The 22,280-nt window shown below is 44.9% G+C and overlaps 1 protein-coding gene and 1 long non-coding RNA gene across 4 annotated transcripts in view; one reads left to right on the top strand and one right to left on the bottom strand.

The window, feature by feature from the left end:
* CLINT1 (clathrin interactor 1) overlaps positions 1–1,101 on the bottom strand; it is a 54,218-nt gene extending 53,117 nt beyond the window's left edge. For all 3 annotated transcript variants that reach the window (XM_036311919.1, XM_036311920.1, XM_036311921.1), the window contains exon 1: positions 909–1,101. In XM_036311919.1, the coding sequence (XP_036167812.1) occupies positions 909–949 (41 nt within the window). In that variant the 5' untranslated portion in view covers positions 950–1,101. The remainder of the gene's footprint in view (positions 1–908) is intronic.
* A 5-nt stretch (positions 1,102–1,106) lies between these two features.
* LOC118657643 overlaps positions 1,107–22,280 on the top strand; it is a 36,943-nt gene continuing 15,769 nt past the window's right edge. Inside the window, exons 1-2 of the long non-coding RNA XR_004968064.1 lie at positions 1,107–1,244; positions 6,090–6,191. This is a non-coding gene — a long non-coding RNA (uncharacterized LOC118657643). The remainder of the gene's footprint in view (positions 1,245–6,089; positions 6,192–22,280) is intronic.

Here is a 22,280-nt window from a genome sequence, read left to right as displayed (position 1 = left end):
TGCATACCCAAAAGGGAGAGACTGGTTCAATTCTTTAACTTTACTTCCTGCCTAGAAGGCCTGACTTAAGCCCTGTTATAACGGATATAATCGATCTAAGTGTTCAAGTTGTCTTAGTGTAGGAAGATACTAAAGTTATCATTTAAGTCTTACTGGAAATCAACCAAGCATTAGTCATTTTACCTGTCAGGGAAGTTAAAGCAGATCAACAAGATATAAACTGGGTTGTTTTCTTTTTTTTAGGGGAAATCCCTTAATGACTCGTTAATTAAACCTAATGAAACAAGGGGCCCTCCAAAACTAGTGTGGAAACAGGAAAAGAATCACAAGAAGTCATGCGGTGACCTGCTTTCACTGTTAGAAAGGGAAGAGTCTCCTCTTGATTTTACCTGCAGCCTGACCACGATGGCCACTTGTTACACCTACCACCCCCTCCAAGTGCAGGTTCCCGAGGAAGCAAAGGAAACCTGCAGGGTAAAGGCTCTATCCCGGCCAGGCGCCAGGACTGCACCACGCCCGCGGACACAGGGCCCTGCCTGCGTCCCCCACCCTCCAGCCTCCCCTGCTGCCCAGGAGGCAGCGCACAGCCTGCGGCCGAGGCAGTCCTCCGCCGGGCAGTGACCCCGCTCCGCCAGCCCCGCCCCCTTCCCTGACCAAAGGGTCGGTGCCTGGGGGGCGGGGGTAGGGACCGGGAAGAAGGCCTGGACAGGAGCGGAGGGGCCAGGAGGAAGAGTCCCTTCCCAGCCTCGCCGATCGGGACGAGGACTGGGCCCCCGGGCGAGCGGGCCGCCGCCATGATGGCCGGGCCGGGCGGGGGGGCGTGACGCGGGCCGCCGTGCACAGGGCCAGCTCCCCGTACCCTTCCCCTCCCCCGCGTGGGCCTGGCCACAACTGCCCCCGATACTCACGCTTTGTCCACCAGCTCCCGCACCTTCCACATGTTCAACATCGTGCCGCGCGCGGGCCGGGCCGCGCCGCCCTCTCCTGCTCCCCACGGACCCCGGGACACTTCGGCGCCGGGGCAGATCCAGGCCGGTCGCACCGCTGCCGCCGCCTAGAACTCCCCAGTCGGCTCCAGCTCCAGCCCCAGCCGCGGCGCTGCCGGTGACACGTCGAGACGCGGGGCAGCGGCGCTGCGTGGGGCGGAAGTGCCCGACGTTCCGCCCACTCTTGCGGGGCACGCCGGGATCAGTAGTTCTCTGCGCGCCACGCGGAGCCTTTAAATTGAGAGGAGGCGTGTTAAGGTTGGTACAACTGATCGTAAACTTTCCGGGTTCCCGCGCCCCTCCGACTCTACGGAACCAGAAGCTCCGGGGGTGGGGCCCAGCAATCAGTGCGTTAACACATCCTCCACGCTCAAGTTGCAGAACCACTGGTTCAACCGTGAAGTATTGCTGTGCTATTAATAATGATTATACGGAAGTGGGAGTGGTGTGTGTGTTCCTCACTGACAAGCAGCGCTGTTTTTGGTTCCAAGTGTCCAAACATGCTTCCTTCTCTGGGCCTTAGTTTCCATGCCTGTAAATTGAAGAAGTTGTAGTCTAAAACGATTCCACTCTAATTCTATGATACGCTGGTTTACTATTTAGACAGCTACCTGATACACTTGTTAGATACTTTTTATAAAGCTCAGAAACTCACTTCACACTCCATGGCAAACGGTAGAAAACCAGTACCATGACGCACCCAAGAACTTGGCAGCACAAGTAGACACACACACTGTATTCAGTATTTTATTGCAATGGTTGTTGTCACTTCATTTTTCACGTACATATTTTTGACAATGTTCATCTTAAAGCTGTAAATAACCTTAAAGTTCGTTTAGTCCAACTGCTTAAATTTTATAGTTCTTTTTATTCTATACATATTTATTGAGGATCTTCTATGTGCCAGGAGTGGGGAATATAGATGGGGACAAGACAGACAAGCACCAGCTCCCTTGGGTCTTAAAGATCTTTGGAGGAAAAAAAATAATCAAGGAAACATTAAGACAATTGCAGATAGCCCTGGCCAGTGTGGTTGGGTGTTGTCCTGTGTACTGAAAGGTTGCTGGTTCGATTCCTGGTCAGGGCACATGCCTGGGTTGCAGGCTCCATCCCCAGTAGGGGGCATACAGGAGACAACTGATCATGTTTTTCTCTCTCTCTCTCTCTCTCTCTCTCTCTCCCCCCCTTCTTCTCTCTCTAAAAATCAATTAAAAATATTTTTTAAAAAGACAATTGCAGATAGAAAGTGCTTGAAGAAGACAGATGATAATGCTACAGAGAATGATGTTAGAGGAAAATGACACTAGGAAATATTTAAGGCCTATTTGAGGACATTATATTTAAGCTGAAACTTGAATGATATAAAGGAGCTGACCATAAAAGAAAGATCTGCAATAAAACAATTCCTGGTGAAGGTAACAGACAAAGACTGATTCACAAAGGAGAAGTGAAGTGCTGCTAGTCAGAAAGCTAGGTAACAAGGATCCCAAATCAAGAACTCAAAACTTCTGACCCCTCGTTCCTCAGGTCAAGTCGCCTCTTCTTGTTGTGTCCACTTAATTACTGGAAGCAGCTTTGAAGAGTGTTTCAATAAGGCTTTGGGATTAAGGCCTGAGAGAAGCCAGTTGAAAGCATTGCCAGGCAGAAAAGCACAAAAAGCAGAAATCAGGACAAAGCTATCTCAGAGCTTTGTTGAGATAGGAGGAGTACTTGGGCAGACATGAAGTGAGTTGGAGAGATGGGTGGAAGGGGCAGGTAAAGATGAGCAGAGATAGGTAGAGAAACTGGACTTTCAAATGAGAAGTGTTTCCTCTTGAAAGGACTATCCAGCCCAAGATTCAAAGGATAGAATGTGGCAAGAGGAGATAAGGGAAACTACTTGCATAAATAAGATCTCAGCAAGTTAACCTTCAAACAATCGGGTGAGGGTACACCAGCAGAATGGGCAGGGCATAAAAATAACCACCTTCCCAGCCTGGGCCAGTTTGCAATCAGCTTCACCAGATTTAACCAGAGACTACAATGTCATCGTCTACTTTGCTTGTTCCAACACCAAGTTTGGAAGTGCCTAGACTTATTCCAGGATTGTCATTTGTGGTGTTCTCTCGGTTGTCCAGGGCTACCTAGCATGTAACACCAAAAAGGTTGCCTGTCCACCTTAGATTCAAAAGAGCCCCTAATGGACTCAGAATAACCAGACAAAGAGAGTTTGTTAAAAAGTGGTCACAAAATTAATCATTTGTATGTCAACAAAGTATTCCATTTTTACCTTTTATCTTGCAAGTTTGGGAGCAGTTTCCATAGTAACTTCTTTGTAGCAATTTAAATGTGGCCATGGTAGAAAAATAAATGGGAAAATGCCTCACCCATCCCTCTTCAGGAAAACATATTTTTCACTCAATGAGCTGACACTTTTAGTAAGGCCAAACCAATGCAAGGTTTGAAAGCAAATGTACTGGGCTGTGTTACTTATACATGAGGGGCAGTTACAGACACTGACGGCTGATCTCCCGCGGTTGGCTCCTCGGTGTTTCCTTCAGGGGAGTTTAATTCACAGCACACAGGTGTGGCAGTCCTGGGAAAGCACCGCCCAGATCACTTTTCAAGAGAATCAGTGTGAGGAGTGTGGATGGCCAACAGCTCCTGGCAGCCACTTCTTGGGAATCAGCCACAGCATTTATACCAAGTCCGTTCTCTCACTGGGCCCCAACCAGGCAATGACTAAGCAAGGTGTCCTGGAGCTGGGCCATTTCTGCCCAAGGCCGGACCCCTCTATTAAGCAAGCATTGTCCTGGACTCGCCATCAGCTTGGCCCACATTTCCTCAGAGCTTCGTCCTACCCGGGCTTCCTGCCTTCCCTTTCTCCCTTGACAGGTGTCAGAACTTCCTGTGGTCTGAGGTTCTCCCCACCCCCTCTTGTTCCCTTTTCCCTTAATCCTTCATAGGTGTTTCCCTCAATAAATCTCTTATACTTACTTCCACCTTGGCTTCTGCTTTCTGCAATACCCAGACTGACACAACGGGCAAGCACTTGTAACTTGGCTTCAGTATTTGGCTCAATGAGTCTTGTTGTTGGTCACACCTGACTGCTCCTCTTGCTAACCTAAAAATAAAAAGGACATTCAAAAGGAAAAGCCAGCAAGTGTTTATTTGAGATCAAAGAATAACTAGCTGGGAATCATTCATTCAGGCAGAAGTCCAAATAATGTTCTGATTAGTAGACAAAGGCAATGGACATGTATAAGAAGGGAAAAGGGAACAATTACATCAATCGAAGGAAGGAATTTCTATTGGTGCACATAAGATAACATAGTGATGTTAATTCTAAACAATGTTTTTTAATTTTCAGTCCAGTAGTCACAATAACTGCTTTCTTGTTAGCTTTGCAAATAGTACTTTGGGAAACAAGGTTGCTTAGGCCACTCTAAAGGTGATTTTTGCCCTGTTTTTAACATTCCAAGGTTTGAGGTATTACATGTGCAAGGCAGTTCCTCTGGCATGGCAGCTCTGGCTCCATTTTAAAGTAGCTCCATTTATATTATTGTTTATATTCTCTAAAAGTCAGGGCACTCAGTTTTTACTCATAATAAGAGGATTGCCATGAGATACATGCAGATATTATATTGCATAACCCTAGGAGAACCATTCATGTGGACTACCATGAACTGCCCGCCAATCAATCCCAGAGAGGAAGTAGTAGGTAGTGGTTAAGGAGTATAGATCCTTGACTCAGACCAACCTAGGCCCAAATTCTGCATCAGTAGCTTGGTCACCCTGGAGACGTTAAACCAACAAAGCATAGTGGTTATGAACTAGAACTCTGCAGCAGATTCTGGGTTTGAATTTTAATGTTGCTACTTAATAGTTGTGCGACATTGGGAAAATTATTTGACTTCTCTGGGTTCAGGTTTCTCATCATAATGGGGGATACTAGAAACCTATCTGAAAGGCTTTTTTCAGACAATTCAGTAAGGTAATGTATAAAAAGAACTTAGAACGGTACCTAACACAAAATAAACACTCAGTAAATGCTAGCGATACTGCTCCTATTACTCTTACACCTCCTAATCATCATCATCATCATCATCATCATCATCATCATTGTATCAATCTTTTACATTTATTCAATATTCAACAAGTATTTAGTAAGCTCTTACTATGTTCCAGGTTCTTTACTGGGTGGTGGATATACAATTTATAGATGAAATTTACAATATAGATGAAATAGGTATAGTAAACATAGTAAACAAAGCGATATGCTGAGGATCAAATGAAGTAATACATATAACTCACTTTACATTGGGTCTTGCATATAGTAAATGCTCACTAAACTCTACCTCATTATTAATATCAAATCTCTTCTCTTATGTGGATCTTAGCTTTTGTCTTTATAAACTGAGAGGTTTAGTCTTTCAGAGTATCCTAAACCCTGACAAACATCAGAAATTCCTGGACACCCTTAAAAATTTCAGATGGTTTTGTCCTAACCTTCAGTTCCTGATTCAATAGGTGCATTGTCCCTTATACTTTTGGTCACAAGTGACAGAAATAAAAACCAGCTTTAAGCAGAGCAGAGGAGTTTATTGACAAAGGGGAATGGGGAGAGTTCAGAGATAGAATTTGCCTCAGGAGCTCTCCACTTCTCATTTTTCCTTGTTGCAGACAGGATTCTCCTACTTGGCAGGTAATAGGTACACCACCTTGTGGGGAATAGGTACCATTTTTCCAGTTAGGCAACCATGTGAGAAAAGATACTTTGCTTTCATCCACTGAGTCAACTATCACAGAGAAAGACTCTGATTGGCCCAGTTTTGATCATGTGCCTACCTACGGGCCAATCACCTGTAGGGAGGCGTGTGTTACAGATTTGGCAGCTGTACCTGGAGTGGGGAAAGATGGGTTCTCTGAAAAAATTACAAAGAAAAGCCAGACCCTGGCAGACAAAAGCAACAGCTGTTTACTTCTGCATGTCTAAGGTGGGGGCTAGGAATCTGTTTTGCTTTGTTTTTAAACCTCTCCAGTGATTTTGCCAGGGCTGGGCATGCTCTGGATAGGATGATCCAAGGTCTTTTTTGCTGTAACACTATACTTTTTATTTTTAAGGTCCAAATTCCACAAAAATTGGGTTGAAAAGAGCAAAAGAAAAACATAACAGAAAATAGAAGGATAACAGAAAATAAAAGGAAGCAACAAAGAAGGGAAGAGGTGAGTGGTGTTGTAGCAGGGAAGCTGGTTGGAAGGGCTTGCCCTCACTAACTGTTCTGCTGACAGTCGGGCTCTTCTTGGCTGAACTTCAGGCTCCTTTCAGGGCTGTCAGCAGGGCTCAGGTGGGCCTATTCAGAAAGCCTGGTGGGCACTCTAAAGGGCTAACGCATTTGCAGTCCTTCTGCAAGAATGTGCAGGTGCTGGCAGGAGGTGAGATGGAGGCAGAAGTGCTCTTGGAATCATTTCTCTGCCTCCTGGATGTTCTCTCCTTCTGTTTCCTGGCCACAGACGAGCTCATAGTGGACTTGCTGTTCCTACTGTCAAGTTCTCTGAAACTCTATTCACAGGAAGCCAAGGTGCCACCAGTGAAGCAACTAGGCAGCGTGTGACCGTGGGCACTGACCCTGCATTGTCAAGGCATATTCAGGAGTGGATGGGGTGGATGTCAGAGAACATGGGCCGGCTGGTTCCTGAAGCAGGGTCTTTCTGGATAAGGTTAAGTGTCCTGGGAAAGCTCCCAGGTGTCCAGAGTTCACATGGAGGTTCTGCTGGTCTTTGGAGTCTATCAGATCATTAAAAGAATTATGCTCAGAGGCAAAGCTCGCTTCAGTGGGCATCAGAAGTCTGAGGGACAGACCTTTGCTCTTTATTAAATACAATGAATGTGGCTAAAGAGTTGTTGGGGGGAGAGGGGCGGGGTGTCAGTCAGCACAAGGCATGCTTTCCTGGTGGGAAGGAGTCAACATTCAGTGTGAAGTGGAGTGAAATAGATGACTAAAATCTATTTGTTAGCCAAGAAGCTTACAGTCTACTATGGAAGATAGACATAAATAGACAGACAAAAACCGCAGGGAGATATTTAAGGAGCCAGTGTAGTCTTGGGTAGAGGTCAGAGCACTGGCTGTGTTATCATCAGGACCTCGGTTCACACCGTATAGCTGTGGGGCCTTGACTAAGTTACTTCACCTCTCAGGCCTTTGCACCTTTTTTGAGAAAATGAGGCTGATAAGAGTCCTTGACTCAAAGGGCTGTTGTGAGGCGTGAATGAGACGACATACATTAAATGTCTAGTACAGTGCTTGACATGTAACAAGGACTGATTAAGTCAGTTCTATTTCCATTGCTAAACTGTTCATAACCAGAGAGCATGGGCAATGTGGGAGAGGCTGCTAGAACAGGTGCATCAGATCTTGCAATAAATATGTATTTGATCACTTACCCCATGGTCAAGAAGCATACTGTGAAAAGCAGACACAATTCCTGTTCTCATGTAGTTTATTTTTTTTATTCTTTATTGTGGAAAGTTTTACATATGTTTCTCATGAAGTTGTCAGTCTGAGGGAGGAGATGGATTTTAAACTAATAACACCTTGATAATTCTATCTCTGCAAATATGATGAATGCAGTAGAAGAAAAGAAGGGGTGCTGTGAGAGAATCTAACAGTGGTGTTTCATTCAGGTTAGGTAGGAGCAAGGGCCAGGCAGGACCTGTGGGAAAGTGACATTTAAGGTGAAGATGGAAAGATAATTTTGAGTTAATGAGGTAGAGAGGGAAAGAGCATTCCAGATAGAGAGACCAGCCTGTGCCAAGGCCTGAGATAGGATGTAGCTCAGCATGTTCCAGGATCTCAGAGGAGGCCCAGTGAGCCCGGAGGGAGGGGGGAGAATAATCAGAGATGAACCTTGCTCTGTTTCCTCCTGACCTCCCTGGACTCCATTACCTGCATTCTCATGGCCTCTCACTTCCTGTGGGCTCAGTCAGTGTTGGGCGGTGGGATCAGAGGCAGAGGAGAGACAAGTCGTGATATTTCTTTCCCCTGTCTCCCTGCTTCAGGAACATGGTTTTGGCAGGAGCCGAGTCCCTCTGTGGCCACTGCTGGTGTCAGGGGGTCCTCCTTCCATAGCTGAGCTCTCTTCACCCCGATGCTAACCCCTGGGTGGTTCCCCAAATGTAGTTAGCTTCCTCACCCCGCCTGCACTGCTAAAACTTGCCCCTTTGTCTTGCTCCCTCCCATCAGCCAAACTCTGAGTGTGCCAGTGTTTGCTGCTGGGACCCTGACTGATAGAGGAGTCCTGCAACATGGAGGGCCTGTGTCATAAGTTTTGTTTGCAAGTGGTTTCTGTCTGTGGAAGCTACTTTTCCTGTGTGTTAGCAGTTCTCTTGAACTAGTACTTGAATCTACAGCTTCTGGTGGGTCAGATCTAAATCTAGTTCCTCTTTGGAGGCATAACTTTAGAATTTCCCCATCTTTGATAATTCACATTGAAAAGTGATGGGTCACTGGCTTGGCCTAGGAAGCCTAAGATCTGACAGACCCAAATACCTACTGAGAGGAGGGACTGGAGAAAAATAAAGTATTATCTTCTTAAATACAGATTCATTCTCTTTCTTCAAAATTTTTTCTTTGAAATGTTTTTGTTACTTTTTTTATTTTATTGATTTTTTACAGAGAGGGATAGAGAGTTAGAAACATCTATGAGAGAGAAACATCGATCAGCTGCCTCCTGCACACCCGCTACTGGGGATGTGCCCGCAACCAAGGTACATGGCCGTCACCAGAATCGAACCTGGGACCCTTGACTCTGCAGGCTGATGCTCTATCCAGTGAGCCAAACCAGTTAGGGATGTTTTTGTTACTTTTTATTACAAAAGTAAAATATGTACACAAATATTTCACATATCTATCCTTTGACCCATAAATTCAGTTGGAAATCTGTGTCAAAATTCTTAGGCAAGAATGTTCATAGCACTTTTATTCACCATAGCCAAAAATCTAGAAACAACCAAAATGCCCATCAACAGGATGTGGTCAAACAAATTGTGGTACCTTGTTTGAATGAAATATGTTTCAGCAATAAAGAGAAATGAAGTAGTAATATATGCAACAACCTGGATGTATCCCCTAAACATAATAGCGAACAAAAGAAGCCAGACACAGAAGTTCTATCTCCATGTATATAAAATTCTAGAACAGGCAAAATTAACTTAAGGTGAAATAAATTAGAACCGTTGTTGTCTGAGGTGGAAGGCGGGGGTGGGAACAGGAGAAATACATTCATTTCAACAAGTAAACAATCTAAAAATGCATAAAGAAAAGTTAATCCTTTTTTATTTTCACTTCACTATGGTAATCCTGTTAAACTCAGTATGTAATTTTTCACACTCCATGCTCATCCTATATAATAAAAGTGTAATATGCAAATCAACCAAACCACAGAATGACCAGTTGGTGGGGGGCGGGGCTGGTGAGCAGGCAGCACCAGGCCAGCCAAGGCATGTGGCAGCAGGCAGAGAGAGGGGACGGCGATGGGAGGGGGGCTTCGACCAGCAGTGGCGGAGGAGCGATTGCTGGGGCGGGGCTGTCTGCTTGCCGGCCTGCACAGTCCCCTGATTGACCCACCGGTTGCCTTCTGCAGAGGGCTCCCAAACTGTGAGAGGGCGCAGGCTGGGCTGAGGGACTCCCCCCCACACAAGTGCATGAATTTTTGTGCAGCAGGCCTCTAGCCCTATCTAATAAAGACGGAATATGCAAATTGATTGTCACTTGGCGACAAAGATGGTGGCGCCCACAGCCAATAAGGACGGAGTATGCAAATTGACATGACAAAGATGGCGGTGGCTGGGCTGGGACGCTTGTGTCATCACCATGGTGACGACACAGGTGTTCTGCCCCTCCCCGGCTGCTCTGGGCCTCTGGGCAGCGTGCGTGCACAGGCACGGAGTGGCTAGGGCAGGGTGGGACGCTTGCTATGAGGTGGGGGTGGGGGGTGGAGGGAGCTACAGGAGGGCAGCAGGGCTGGAGCAAAGGCAGAAGGTGGCAGCCAGAGCGAAGGCCTGGGTCCCAGGTGCTGGAGGGAAGCTAGTACTGGCATCCAGAGGAAGGAAGGTCTTTTTTTGCACGAATCTTTGTGCATCAGGCCTCTAGTCTATATATAAAAAGCCAATCGGCTGGAATGACTGGAACAACCGGAACAACAGGTCGCTATGATGCGCACTGCAGCCAGCCAACCAGCCCAATCCCCTCCCCCAGGCTGGCCCCGCCCCTGATCACCCTCCCCACCCTGATCAGGGACAGAGCTGGCCAGCCAACCTCCTGCATCCCCTCCCCTTCGCTGGCCCAGCCCCAATCGGCCCCTATCAGGGCAGGCCAACCGGACCCAGCCCGTGCACGAATTCGTGCATAGGGCCTCTAGTACAAATATAAACAAATACATGTGCACTTTTGTAGTTTTTGCTTTAGGATTATGCTGTACATGATGCTTGCTTTTTAAAATATCTGCTTAATATATATTATGAATAGCCCTCTAATTCAATAACTATAGATCTGACTCATTCTTTTTGGTATTGGTGTAATTCCTTACTGTAAATGCACCATAATTTATTGAATCATTTTCTATCGATGGGCAGCCAGGCTGTTTCTACTATTCGTGTTTGCTACTGCAAACAGTATTACAATAAAACCAATATTTATACACCTATCTTTACATATGGTGTTTAGATTCCCAAAAGTGGGAACAGAGCCCTAGTTGGTTTGGCTCAGTGGATAGAGCATTGGCCTGTGGATTGAAGGGTCCCAGGTTTGATTCTGGTTGGGGGCACATGCCTGGGTTGCAGGCTTGATCCCCAGTGTGGGGTGTGCAGGAGGCAGCCGATCATTGATGTTTCTATCTCTCTCTCCCTTTCCTTTCCTGTCTGAAGTCAATAAAAATATATTGAAAAATAAATGGGAACAGGGAAGGATATGTGTGTGTGTGTTTTTTTAATTGGATATAGGCAGAGTGTATCCCAAATAGATTATAGCATTTCTTACTCTCATCAAGCCACACATTGAAAAGCCATTTTGTCACATCCTCCTCAGTGCTGGAAGCTATTGCTCTTTGAGTTTTTGCCAATTGAATTGATAGAACTATGTTTCCTTAATTTCCAAGTACTTCTGAGGTAAACCTGTGCTTTCATGCTTCCTATCCCAGGCTCTTCTAACATCTCTCCCATCTTTCGGTCCTGTTTCTTCTTGATCAGTATGGCTCATACCCCTCAAAATTGCACTTTCAAGTATGCTGGGAGATGTAAGGCAGGCATGGCAGGGAGAGAGCTATTCCCATTGTTTGTTTTTCCTTGACTTCAAATACTCAGCCCAATAGGAAGAATTCCCTATTCTGTCATTCCCTCTCATAGCAGCCTGTTCATTTTCATCGTGATACCAACAAGAATCTGCGCTTGTCTTATTTATTTACTTGTTGTATTAAGTAGAACTCAAAACAGAAAACAGCACTCAAAAGGGTTTAAATGAAGAGAATGAAGTGAACTGGCCACTTATGGTGGCAAGGTCAGGGTTAAAGATATTAATAGGGCAACTGCACTAGCAGTGATGAGGAGCCATTCAGTTTCAGTTATTTATTGCTGTGGAACAAGCTACCCCAAAACTTAGTGACTTAGAAAAGCACCCTCGTTTATTTGTTCAAAATTCTTCACTTTGGTCAGGGCTTGGTGGAAATGGGTTATCTCCACTCTGTACTTAATGGAGTTGACTGTGGCAACTCAGCAGGAGCTGGATGAAGATCCAAAATGGGTTCACTCTCACATCTGGTGCCTCTGCTTGGGTGGCCAGGATGGCGAGGGGCGGGGTAGGATTCTCTCTCTTCCTCTCCATGTGGTCTCTCATTATTTAGTTTGAACACTTCACAGGTGGATAGACCCCAAGAAAGCCAAAGTGAAAGCTGCTGGACCTTTTAAGGACTTGTCACAGCACTGACAGAGCATCACTATTGCTATAGCCCGCTGGTCAGAGCAAGGCTCACGGCAAGTCCAGCTTCAATATAGAGTTGACATGAATCATTTGTACCCATCTTGGCAGATAATCTGCCACACGTGCCTCAGTATGAAAAGACAGTGGGAGAAAAGAATTTCCAATGAGATCTGGCGCTATGGAGGAATGTCTGGCCTACGGGAGATGTAGTATTTGAAATTCACTGCCAGAACTGTGGGGCTGAGGCAGGGAGAGATCCGCAGAATAAATACCCTGATCGCTCTCTTCCTGCTGCTTAATTTCCTGCCATTACAAGGGAGGCTAGTTGATGCAGTTCACAGAGGCCAACCCTACCTCTCCAGAATGCAAAGCAGGTAGAAAAAAGTCCATAGAATGGATTGGGGGTGGGTTGGCCATTGAGGAAGAACCAGCATATTTTTTATTATCCATTTGTCATGTTAGATTATAAATTTCATCTAGGGAAGGGAGTGTCCACCCTGATCCCAGCTGCGTCCCTGGGTCTAGCAAGTGCCTGGCATATCCCAGGTGCTCAGTACAATGTGTTGAATTGAATTGAGTTTAATTCTATGAGAACCAATTATAAGCTTGACTTTCTTTCTGATACCACAGAGGAAGCACCTGAAAGATGGCAAGATGGAGGTTAATGAGAATGAGACCGGCTTGGTCCTAAGGCCGCTTTCACTTTGGGTCTCTTCATGGTATAAAGCGTGAATGCAGATTCTGTGGAGACTTCCATGTGCTACTAGAATACTTTAGAGTCATAGAAACCAATCTGAGCTCTCTGATGATTTTTTTTTTAAATATATTTTTTTATTGATATTTTACAGAAAGGAAGGGAGAGGGATAGAGAGTTAGAAACATCGATGAGAGAGAAACATTGATCAGCTGCCTCCTACACACCCCCTACTGGGGATGTGCCCGCAACTAAGGTACATGCCCTTGACCGGAATCGAACCTGGGACCCTTGAGTCCACAGGCCGACGCTCTATCCGTTGAGCCAAACCGGTTAGGGCTCTGATGATTTTCTAAGCATTGTTCCTTTCTCACTTGGCTCCCTGATTATGTGCTTAGGGGCACTGAGGTAGATGACTTATTTGTTTCCCTTAATGCAGCACCTGTGAGAAGCTGGGGGTTATTCTTTTAAAAAAGAGAGAGAGATAATACATACCATAATATTCACTCTTTTATAGTGTGAATGTAATGATTGTTAGTATGTTCACAAGGTATGCAACCATCCCACCAATTCCAGGACGTTATCATCATCTCCCACACAACCTGAATTCATTAGCAGTTACTTTCTTTTCCCATCTCCTCCCATCCCCTGGCAACCACTAATGTACTTTCTGTCTCTATGGATCTTCCTATTGTGGACATTTCATATAAATGGAATCATAAAATATGTGGCCTTTTGTGTCTGGCTTCTTACAGTAAGCATGATGTTTCAAGGTTTATCTACGTGTAGCACATATCAGTAATTCATTTCTCTTTTATGACTGAGTATTATTCCATTGTATGGATTTACAATATTTTACTTTTCCATGCATCAGTTGATATACATTTCAATGATGTACATTCCTTCTATGTTTTGGTGACTTTGGATAATGCTGCGATAAACATTTGTGTACAAACTTTTGTGTAGACAATTGTTTTCAGTTCTCTTGAGTATATACCTACAAATGGGATTAATGTGTCACATGGTAATTCTATGGTTAACTTTTAGAGGAACTACCAAAGTGTTTTCCACCATTTCACATCTCCACCTTCATGCGAAGTTTCCAATTTCTCCACATTTTTATTTGCACTTGATCATAGCCATCTGTGTAGGTATGAAGTGATACCTCATTGTGGTTTTGATTTCTCTGATAATGATGTTGAACATCTTTTTATATGCTTACAGTTATTTGCCATGTGTATGTGTGTGTGGTGTTTTGTTTTGTTTTTTTTTTTAGAATTGTCTTTTCAAGTCCTTTAAATTGAATTATTTGTGTCTTTATTGTTGAGTTGTAAAAATTCTTGATATATTCTGGATAAAAGTCCTTTATCAGTTATATGATTTGCACGTATTTTCTACCATTCTGTGGGTTGTCTTTTAACTTTCTTAATGGTATTCTTTGAAGAACAATTTTTAAAAATTTAAATGAAGTTTATGTATTTTTTTGTTGTTGTTGTTACTTGTACTATTGGTGTTTTATCTAAGAAACTATTGCCTAATCCAGGGGTTGGTCTGGCCCTACCAAGGCTTTAGGGGTGAGTTAATTAAATGTTTGACCAAACATAGCAGGCTAATTTTTAAGTTGATAAACATAGCAGGCCTGTGAATGATGCTATAAAAATCCAAATGGTCCTTAGCAGAAAAAAGGTTCCCCACCCGTGGCCTAATCCAAGGTCACGAAGATTTACCTCTATACTGTATTTTCTTCTAATAGTTTTATAGTTTCAGCTCTTACATTCAGGTCTTTGATCCACTTTGAATTAATTTTTGTATATGGTGTGAGGTAGCAACCCAACTTTATTCTTTGCATGTGGTTATTCAGTTGTCCCAATCCATTTGTTGAAAAGATTATTCTTTCCCCAATGAATTAATGACTTTGGTACCTTGTTGAATTCCATTGATGATAACTCTCAGAAGCTATTCCTAATGTCATTAATAATGATTAGAATTATTGCTGGCACCCAGTTTACGGGAAGAGCCTTTGTCTCCTGCCATTTAAGCACTTTTGTTTCAGAGATCATTCCAGGACCTCAACTTTGTTTTCTTAACACAACACTGAGCCCACCAAGGGAAGTGGCATAGGGATGGTGGAAGTACCAGTCCAAGTCCAAAAGGCTGGAGATCCCAGGTACTGATGTCTGAGGACAGAAGATGGCTGTCTCAGCTCATTTTGTTCTATTTAGGCCCTCAACTGATTGGATGGTGCCCACCCATATTGGGGGGGGGGGGGAATCTGCTTTATCCAGTTCATCAATTCAAATGATAGTCTCTGGAAACACCCTCATAGACACACCCAGAAACAGTCACTTAGCCCAGTCTTGTGGACTCATAAAATTAACCGTCACCGGGATTAAACTATAGAGTTACACATTAGGGGGAATAACTGAACTGCTTTACAGATATAAGGAAGTCAAACTTCAAATCTTTGGCAAGAGTTGGACTAAGATGTCAAAAAGCAAGCTTTACTCTGTGATTTATTAGCTAACTGCGTGACCTTGACCAATCACTTAAACTCTCAATTTCCTTGTCTATTGAGTGTAGGTAATAATGCCAAGTCTACTGACCTTTCTGTGTTATTGTGATATTGAAACAATGTGGTAAATGTAAAAGTGCTTTGGAAAACTTAACTTGTTATTCTGGGCATTACAAGCAATTCATGGAACTTACATTCTAAAAACTGCCTTTGAATTGTTTATAGTACCAGTCTGTCCCTCTGCTTGAGGCTGGCCCCAAGCAATGTTTACCATAAAACATTAACATAAGAGTTCCCATCACATAGCTGGGTAAGGGCCAAGCCCTGGTACTTGACTCAAAGAAAATAGTTAAATAGTGTTTAATAACAACAGGCCCTCAGGAAACTCTCAATAAATACTTTTGGTGTGGGGATGAGATGTGACCAAAGAATATCAACTACAGTCCTTTACTGATCACTTAGAAAGTAGAGGAAGGTGTTTTCAAAAATTGTCTCTGACGACCTTATTTACACTGTTGGAAGCTAGAAGACCTAAGCCTTCAGACCCTCACCTGCCCACGTCCCATTCTTCCCAGGCAGTTATGGGGAGGATGGTGGTTGGCCCAAAGGAATCCAATTTTAGAGCAGGGAGACAGTGGACCAAGTAAACAAACCATAGTAATTCAAAGTACTAACTCCATTGTTGAGAAAGATACATTTGCAAATTATGAACTATTTAGGGATGATTCTCGACATCCCTGTGAGTTGGTTTAGACTTAACTTCCTCTGACAGTTAACGTTAATCTTTGGAAGATACAAGTAGATCCAACAGTTAATGACAGGCTGAGATAGAATAAAGATCTTTAACTTTCACCTACCATGTCAGAGAGACACCAAAGAGGACCAGACACCTGGATCACCAACAATCTCCTCCTCTACTATCCAGCATCTCCCCAAAGTTTCTGAGTGTTTTTCTAGACTAACTCAGACTTGGAGATTTTTCACCTATAGTGAACGCATGACCTGGTTGGGGAAGAGGTACGCCTGGAGCAAGAACAGCCCTCGGAAGGCTGGAATTTTCCAGAGAGCAGTAGAGAGGAAGGCAGTACTCTCATATGAGAATATGAGGATCCAGAGACAAGGTTAGGATCTGTAAGGCATCATCATCAGGGCTCCTCAATCAAGGTTATGAGGGATTTAACCTTTAGGTGCTTTTACCTTTCATCACAAAGTTTTCAAATAGATTTTTTTTTTGGTGTGAGTGTTTTTAATCCTCACCCAAGGATATTCCCTCCATTGATCCTTAGAGAGAGTGAAAAGGAAGGAGGAAGGGGATGGAGAGAGAGAGAGAGAGAGAGAGAGAGAGAGAGAGAAAGAGAAAGAAAGAAATACATCCATGTGAGTGAGACACATCAATTGGTTGCCTCTCGTACTTGCCCCAGACTGGTCTAGGGATCAAACCTACAACCGAGGTACCTGCCATTGACCAGGAATCGAACCTGAGACCCTTTAGCCCACAGGCCAACATCTAACCACTAAGCCAATCCGGCAAGGGCGATACATTTTTACAGCTGCACAGTATTCCATTGTGTAAATGTACCACAGTTTTTTATCCACTCATTTACTGATGGGCACTTGGGCTGTTTCTGAATCCTAGCTATTGTAAAAATGCTGCTATAAACATAGGGGTACATATATTCTTTCTGATTGGTGTTTCAGGCTTCTTAGGATATATTCCTAGAAGTGGGGTCACTGAGTCAAATGTCAGTTCCATTTTAAATTTTCTGAAGAAACTCCATACTGTTTTCCATAATGGCTACACCAGTCTGCATTCCCACCAGCAGTGCAGGAGGGTTCCCTTTTCTCCACATCCTCGCCAGCACTTGTCGTTGATTTATTGATGGTAGCCATTCTGGCAGGTATCAGGCGGTACCTCATTGTCATTTTAATTTGCATCTCTCTGATGATTAGTGACTTGAGTATTTTTTCATATGTTTCTTGACCATTTGTATGTCCTCTTTGGAGAAGTGTCTATTCGGGTCTTCTGCCCATTTTTTTTTTATTGGATTGTTTGTCTTCCTTTTGTTGAGTTGTATGAGTATTTTATATATTTTGGAAATGAACCCCTTATCACATGTATCATTGGCAGATATCTTCTCTCATACAGTGGGTTCCCTTTTCATTTTGATGGTGGTTTCTTTTGCTGTGCAGAAGCTTTTTATTTTGATGTAGTCCCATTTGTTTATTTTTTCCTTTGTTTCTGTTGCCCTACATGGTGTATCAGTGAAAATTCTATTCTGTGAGCTGTCTGATATTTTTCTGCCTATGTTTTCTTCTAGGATTTGTATGGTTTCACGACTTACATTTAAGCTTTTATCCATTTTGAGTTATTCTTGGGTATGGTGTAAGTTGGTGGTCAAGTTTCAGTTTTTTGCATGAACCTATCCAATTATCCCAGCACCATTTATTAAAGAGACTGTCTTTTTTTTTTAATATATTTTATTGATTTTTTACAGAGAGGAAGGGAGAGAGATAGAGAGTTAGAAACATCGATGAGAGAGAAACATCGATCAGCTGCCTCCTGCACATCTCCTACTGGGGATGTGCCCGCAACCCAGGTACATGCCCTTGACCGGAATCGAACCCGGGACCCTTCAGTCCACAGGCCGACACTCTATCCACTGAGCCAAACCGGCTTCGGCTAAAGAGACTGTCTTTACTCCATTGTATGCTCTTGCCTTGGGTCGAATTCTGAGTTCTCTGTTCTGTTTCATTAATCCATATGCCTGTCTTGTGCCAGTACCAGGGTGATTTGATTACAGTGGCTTTGTAGTATAAATTGATATCTCAGAAATGAAAGAGGTGAAATAGTTTATATTATTTCCCTCACACTCTAATTCTCTTTTGCTTCTTCCAACCCGTCAGTAAAGTTTGATACACAGCTACTTATCAGCTGTGCCTCAATTTCCTTACCTGTAAAATACCTACCTCATTGGTGAATATTAAATGAATTAGCATATATTAATTAATGTGCTAATCAATGTGAATTAAATTAGAACACTTGGCAGTGTCTAGCATAAAAAAGTGCTCAGTGTATGTTAACTGTTGCTGTGACTCTTATTACCATACCTTCTCCTCTTCCTCTTCTCAATGCCTCTCAGACAGCCAAGAGGCCAGGGCCACGTCCATTTTTTGAGGCTACCAGTATATTAAAAAAATGAAATTACAAAATATGATTGCAAAGGATTGTGGTATGATTTAAACATTTATATGTAACAATTTGATGCTTTACAACACACACAGAAACACAAGCAATAAATGTGTGCTCTTCACAGTGTAAATACACAGCACACAACTTGCATACTACAGACACTAGCTCAGGGATAGGAGACAAGCCTGAGCTGCAAGGCAGACATCAATATCTTCCAGTCCTGTCAGCCGTCTTTCTATCTTTCTACATAAACTCATTTGCAAATCACTTTAAAGACAAATTTTAGTCCTTTCAGGAATGAGAGGCCAGACCAAAGGCCCTTTTGCACCCCTCTCCCCAGAATTCTTTGAGCCTGAGGCGGATTCATAAAGTCCCCTCTCCCCAGCTCCCTCCTTCCACCCTGGCAGAGAAGGACGCGGCCAGAGAACAGCAGCTTGAAGGAGCAATGTCAGAGGTTGATCCTCGAGGCCCAAATCATTAGCGTCCACCTCCACCTCAGCTCTTTCCCTCATAGTCACGAGGGAGGCGAAAATCTGGTCAGACAGAGAAGTGGACATTCCGGTAGCTTGAGCAATGCCTGTAGCATCACAGGCCAGCCAGCTCCGGCTCTGTGGGCTGAAACTTTCACTTTTACCTGTTCTGATGGAAATCTCTCTAAAATGGAGTCTGCTTCCCCACATTGTTAAAAGAGCATAGTGAAAATAAAAACAAAACAAAACACAACACACAGCCCAAACATCCTCTCCAAATGAAAGAGACGGGTGCCCTTTAATTAGAGATACTTTGTTCGTGGGAATCGCACCGAGGAGCTTCATTTCACTGCGGAAGATTACCTAGAAATTCAAGCAGAGGGTAAAGAATGCACGCACATTTCTCGCACCATCTCTGTTTCTTTCATATTTTCATGTCAGTGTCAGACCTCAACCTGTGACATCATGGGGATAAAGGGAAGGTTCGGTATCCTTTACTGTAAAAGTGAACCTGCAGAAGAAATGCAACTGCAAGCACTTCTGTTGGATAAGGGCCATTTCAAGTGGGTGTGTGTGTGTGTTTTAAATAAAGAACATTATAGAGGACAAAGCAAAGTAAATTCCTAAAACAAGTTCCTTTAAGAACAAAGAAAGAAAACTGAAGGCTTATTTCCACATTGAGGTCACTCTTCCTTGACTCAAGTTTCGGCCTTAATTTCTTTCCCTTTTGACTTCAGAGTCAGAGTGAGCTCCTGGAAAGGGCACACAAGTGTAGACCCAAGTCCCGGGTCCTGGTTTGTCTCAGGTCCTTAGCAGCTTGCAGTGTCAGGCAGCTCTGAGTCTTGGATTCCCTTTTTGTACAATGACTCAATTTCCCCAAGACTCCGGGAATGTTAAGAAGATGAAAAGCAGTAGAGATTTGTGACTATATATACAGATGGATAATGTTGCCTGGTGCCTGTCCTGGAATCTAGCTGGCGCCCTGCAGGAGGCAGGTACAATTATTTGTCAGCCAAATTTTATTTCCTATTATACCCCTTAGTACATTAGTCTTCCCTGTTTTCATCTCAGTAGTTTTGCTGTTGCCCAGTGGGATGCATGGCATGATCCCCCCCCTCCACATTCATTCATTCATTTACATATGTATAAGTTGTTTTTTTTATTATAGCAAACTTCAAACATATCCCAAAAGTAGAGAGGGTGGTATAATAAAGCCCAATGTACTCATCAGCCAGATACGATCATTAACTCATTGCCACCCTTGTTTCATCTATACTCTCTCTGCCTACATCCCCACAGGATTATTTTAAAATAAGTCCCTGATGTCATACACCCATCTGTAAATATTTCAATATGCATCTCTAAAGGACAGGACTGCTTTAGAAGCATAACCACAACATTCTTTAATACTGTAACAAAATGCAGAATTAGTCCATGTTTAGATTTCTCAACATCTCATAAATAGGTCTCCAGAACTCTGAGAAAATGAATTTCTGCTGTTTCAGCCATCAGCCTGGGTGCTTTGTTTTGGCATCCCCAGGAAACTACCACAGGTGGTATTGGAGATTCCCAGCAGGAGGCATGTAGTGTGGGGTGGTCTCTATGGTAATATTAGCTACCATTGATGATCACTGCCTAGATTTAGTCTTTCATTTGGGATTTGCAAAAAGGACCTTGTTCTAATCCTATATAATAAAAGGCTAATATGCAAATTGACCGAACAGCAGAATGACCAGTTGCTATGACACACATTGACCACCAGGGGGCAGATGTTCAGTGCAGGAGCTGTCCCCTGATGGCCAGTGTGTTCCCACAGGGGGAGTGCCACTCAGCCAGAAGCCAGGCTCATGGCTGGCTAGTGCAGCAGCAGTTATGGGAGCCTTTCCCGCCTCTGCGGCAGTGCTAAGCATGTCTGACTAATGGCTTAGGCCAGTGGTCGGCAAACTGCAGCTCGCGAGCCACATGCGGCTCTTTGGCCCCTTGAGTGTGGCTCTTCCACAAAATACCGACTTCTGCGCATGGGCCACGAAGTTTCAATCACACTGTACGTGCATACCCGCCCGTGTAATTTTGTGGAAGAGCCAAACTCAAGGGGCCAAAGAGCTGCATGTGGCTCGTGAGCCGCAGTTTGCCGACCACTGGCTTAGGCCATCAGTCAGACATCCCCTGAGGGCTCCCAGACTGCGAGAGGGGGTGCAGTCTGGGCTGAGGGATCCCACCTCCGAGTGCACGAATTTCATGCACTGGGCCTCTAGTCTACACTAATAAAAGAGAAACATGGTAATTGGCGTACGACCGCTACCCTTTTCATTGGCTAATCAGCGAGATATGCAAATTAACTGTCAGCCAAGATGGCGGCCGGCAGCCAGGCAGCTTGAAACTAACATGAGGCTTGGTTGCCTCAGTGACGGAGGATGTTGGAGGAAACCAACGTTCCCTGCCTGCGGCTGCAGGCCTCTGAGCGGGCAGTTTAAGAAACATTGTAACAAATACCGCCGACTTCAGCCAGCAGATTCGCAACATTGTAAGCAAAGGCCAGAAACCTACTTTCAGCAGAGGAGGCCTAAGAGCTGGAGCCAAGCCTCAAGGTAAAGCTGGCCCAGAATAAAAAAAAAAAAAGAAAGAAAAAAAGGAGTGGTTGGGAACTTCAGTCACTCCCAGCCTGAAAACAGCCCTCAGCCCCTCACCCAGACTGGCCAGGCACCCCAGTGGGGACCCCCACCCTGATCCAGGACACCCTTCAGGGCAAACCAGCCGGCCCCACCCATGCACCAGGCCTCTACCCTATATAGTAAAAGGGTAATATGCCTCCCAGCACGGGGATCAGCATGACAGGGGGCAGCGCCCAAACCCCCTGATCGCCCTGCGGCTCTGTGTGTGACAGGGGGCGGGGCCCCAACCCCCTGAGCAGCTCTGCTCTGTGCCTGATAGGGGGGAGCTCCCCAACCCCCCCCCCCCCACGGGCCCTGCTCTGTGTGTGATGGGGTAGAGCCATAACCTCCCCATCGGCCCTGCCCTGAGTGTGAGAGTGGCGGCGCCCCAACCCCCTGATCGGCCCTGCTCTGTGGGTGATAGAGGGCGGTGCCCCAACCCCCTGATCCGCCCTGCTCTGTGTGTGACAGGGGGCAGCGCCCCAACCCCCTGATTGGCCCTGCTCTGTGCGTGACAGGGGGTGGCGCCGCAACCTCCCCATCGACCCTGCCTTGAGTGTGACAGGGGACAGTGCCCCAACCCCCCAATTGGCCCTATCCTGAGCGTGACTGAGGGTGGCATCGCAACCTCCTGATCCACCCTGCTCTGTGCATGACAGGGGGCGGCGCCCCAACTCCCCAATCAGCCCTGCTCTGAGCCCGACCAGGGGCTGCACCTAGGGATTGGGCCTGCCCTCTGCCACCCGGGAGCAGGCCTAAGCCAGCAGGTCGTTATCTCCCGAGGGGTCCCAGACTGCGAGAGGGCACAGGCCGGGCTGAGGGACC

This window comes from Myotis myotis, unplaced genomic scaffold, assembly GCF_014108235.1.
Source record: "Myotis myotis isolate mMyoMyo1 unplaced genomic scaffold, mMyoMyo1.p scaffold_m19_p_6, whole genome shotgun sequence".
Classification (NCBI taxonomy): Eukaryota; Metazoa; Chordata; class Mammalia; order Chiroptera; family Vespertilionidae; genus Myotis; species Myotis myotis.
Note: the sequence above shows the minus strand (reverse complement) of the source record. Positions and strands in the feature narration are given on the sequence as shown.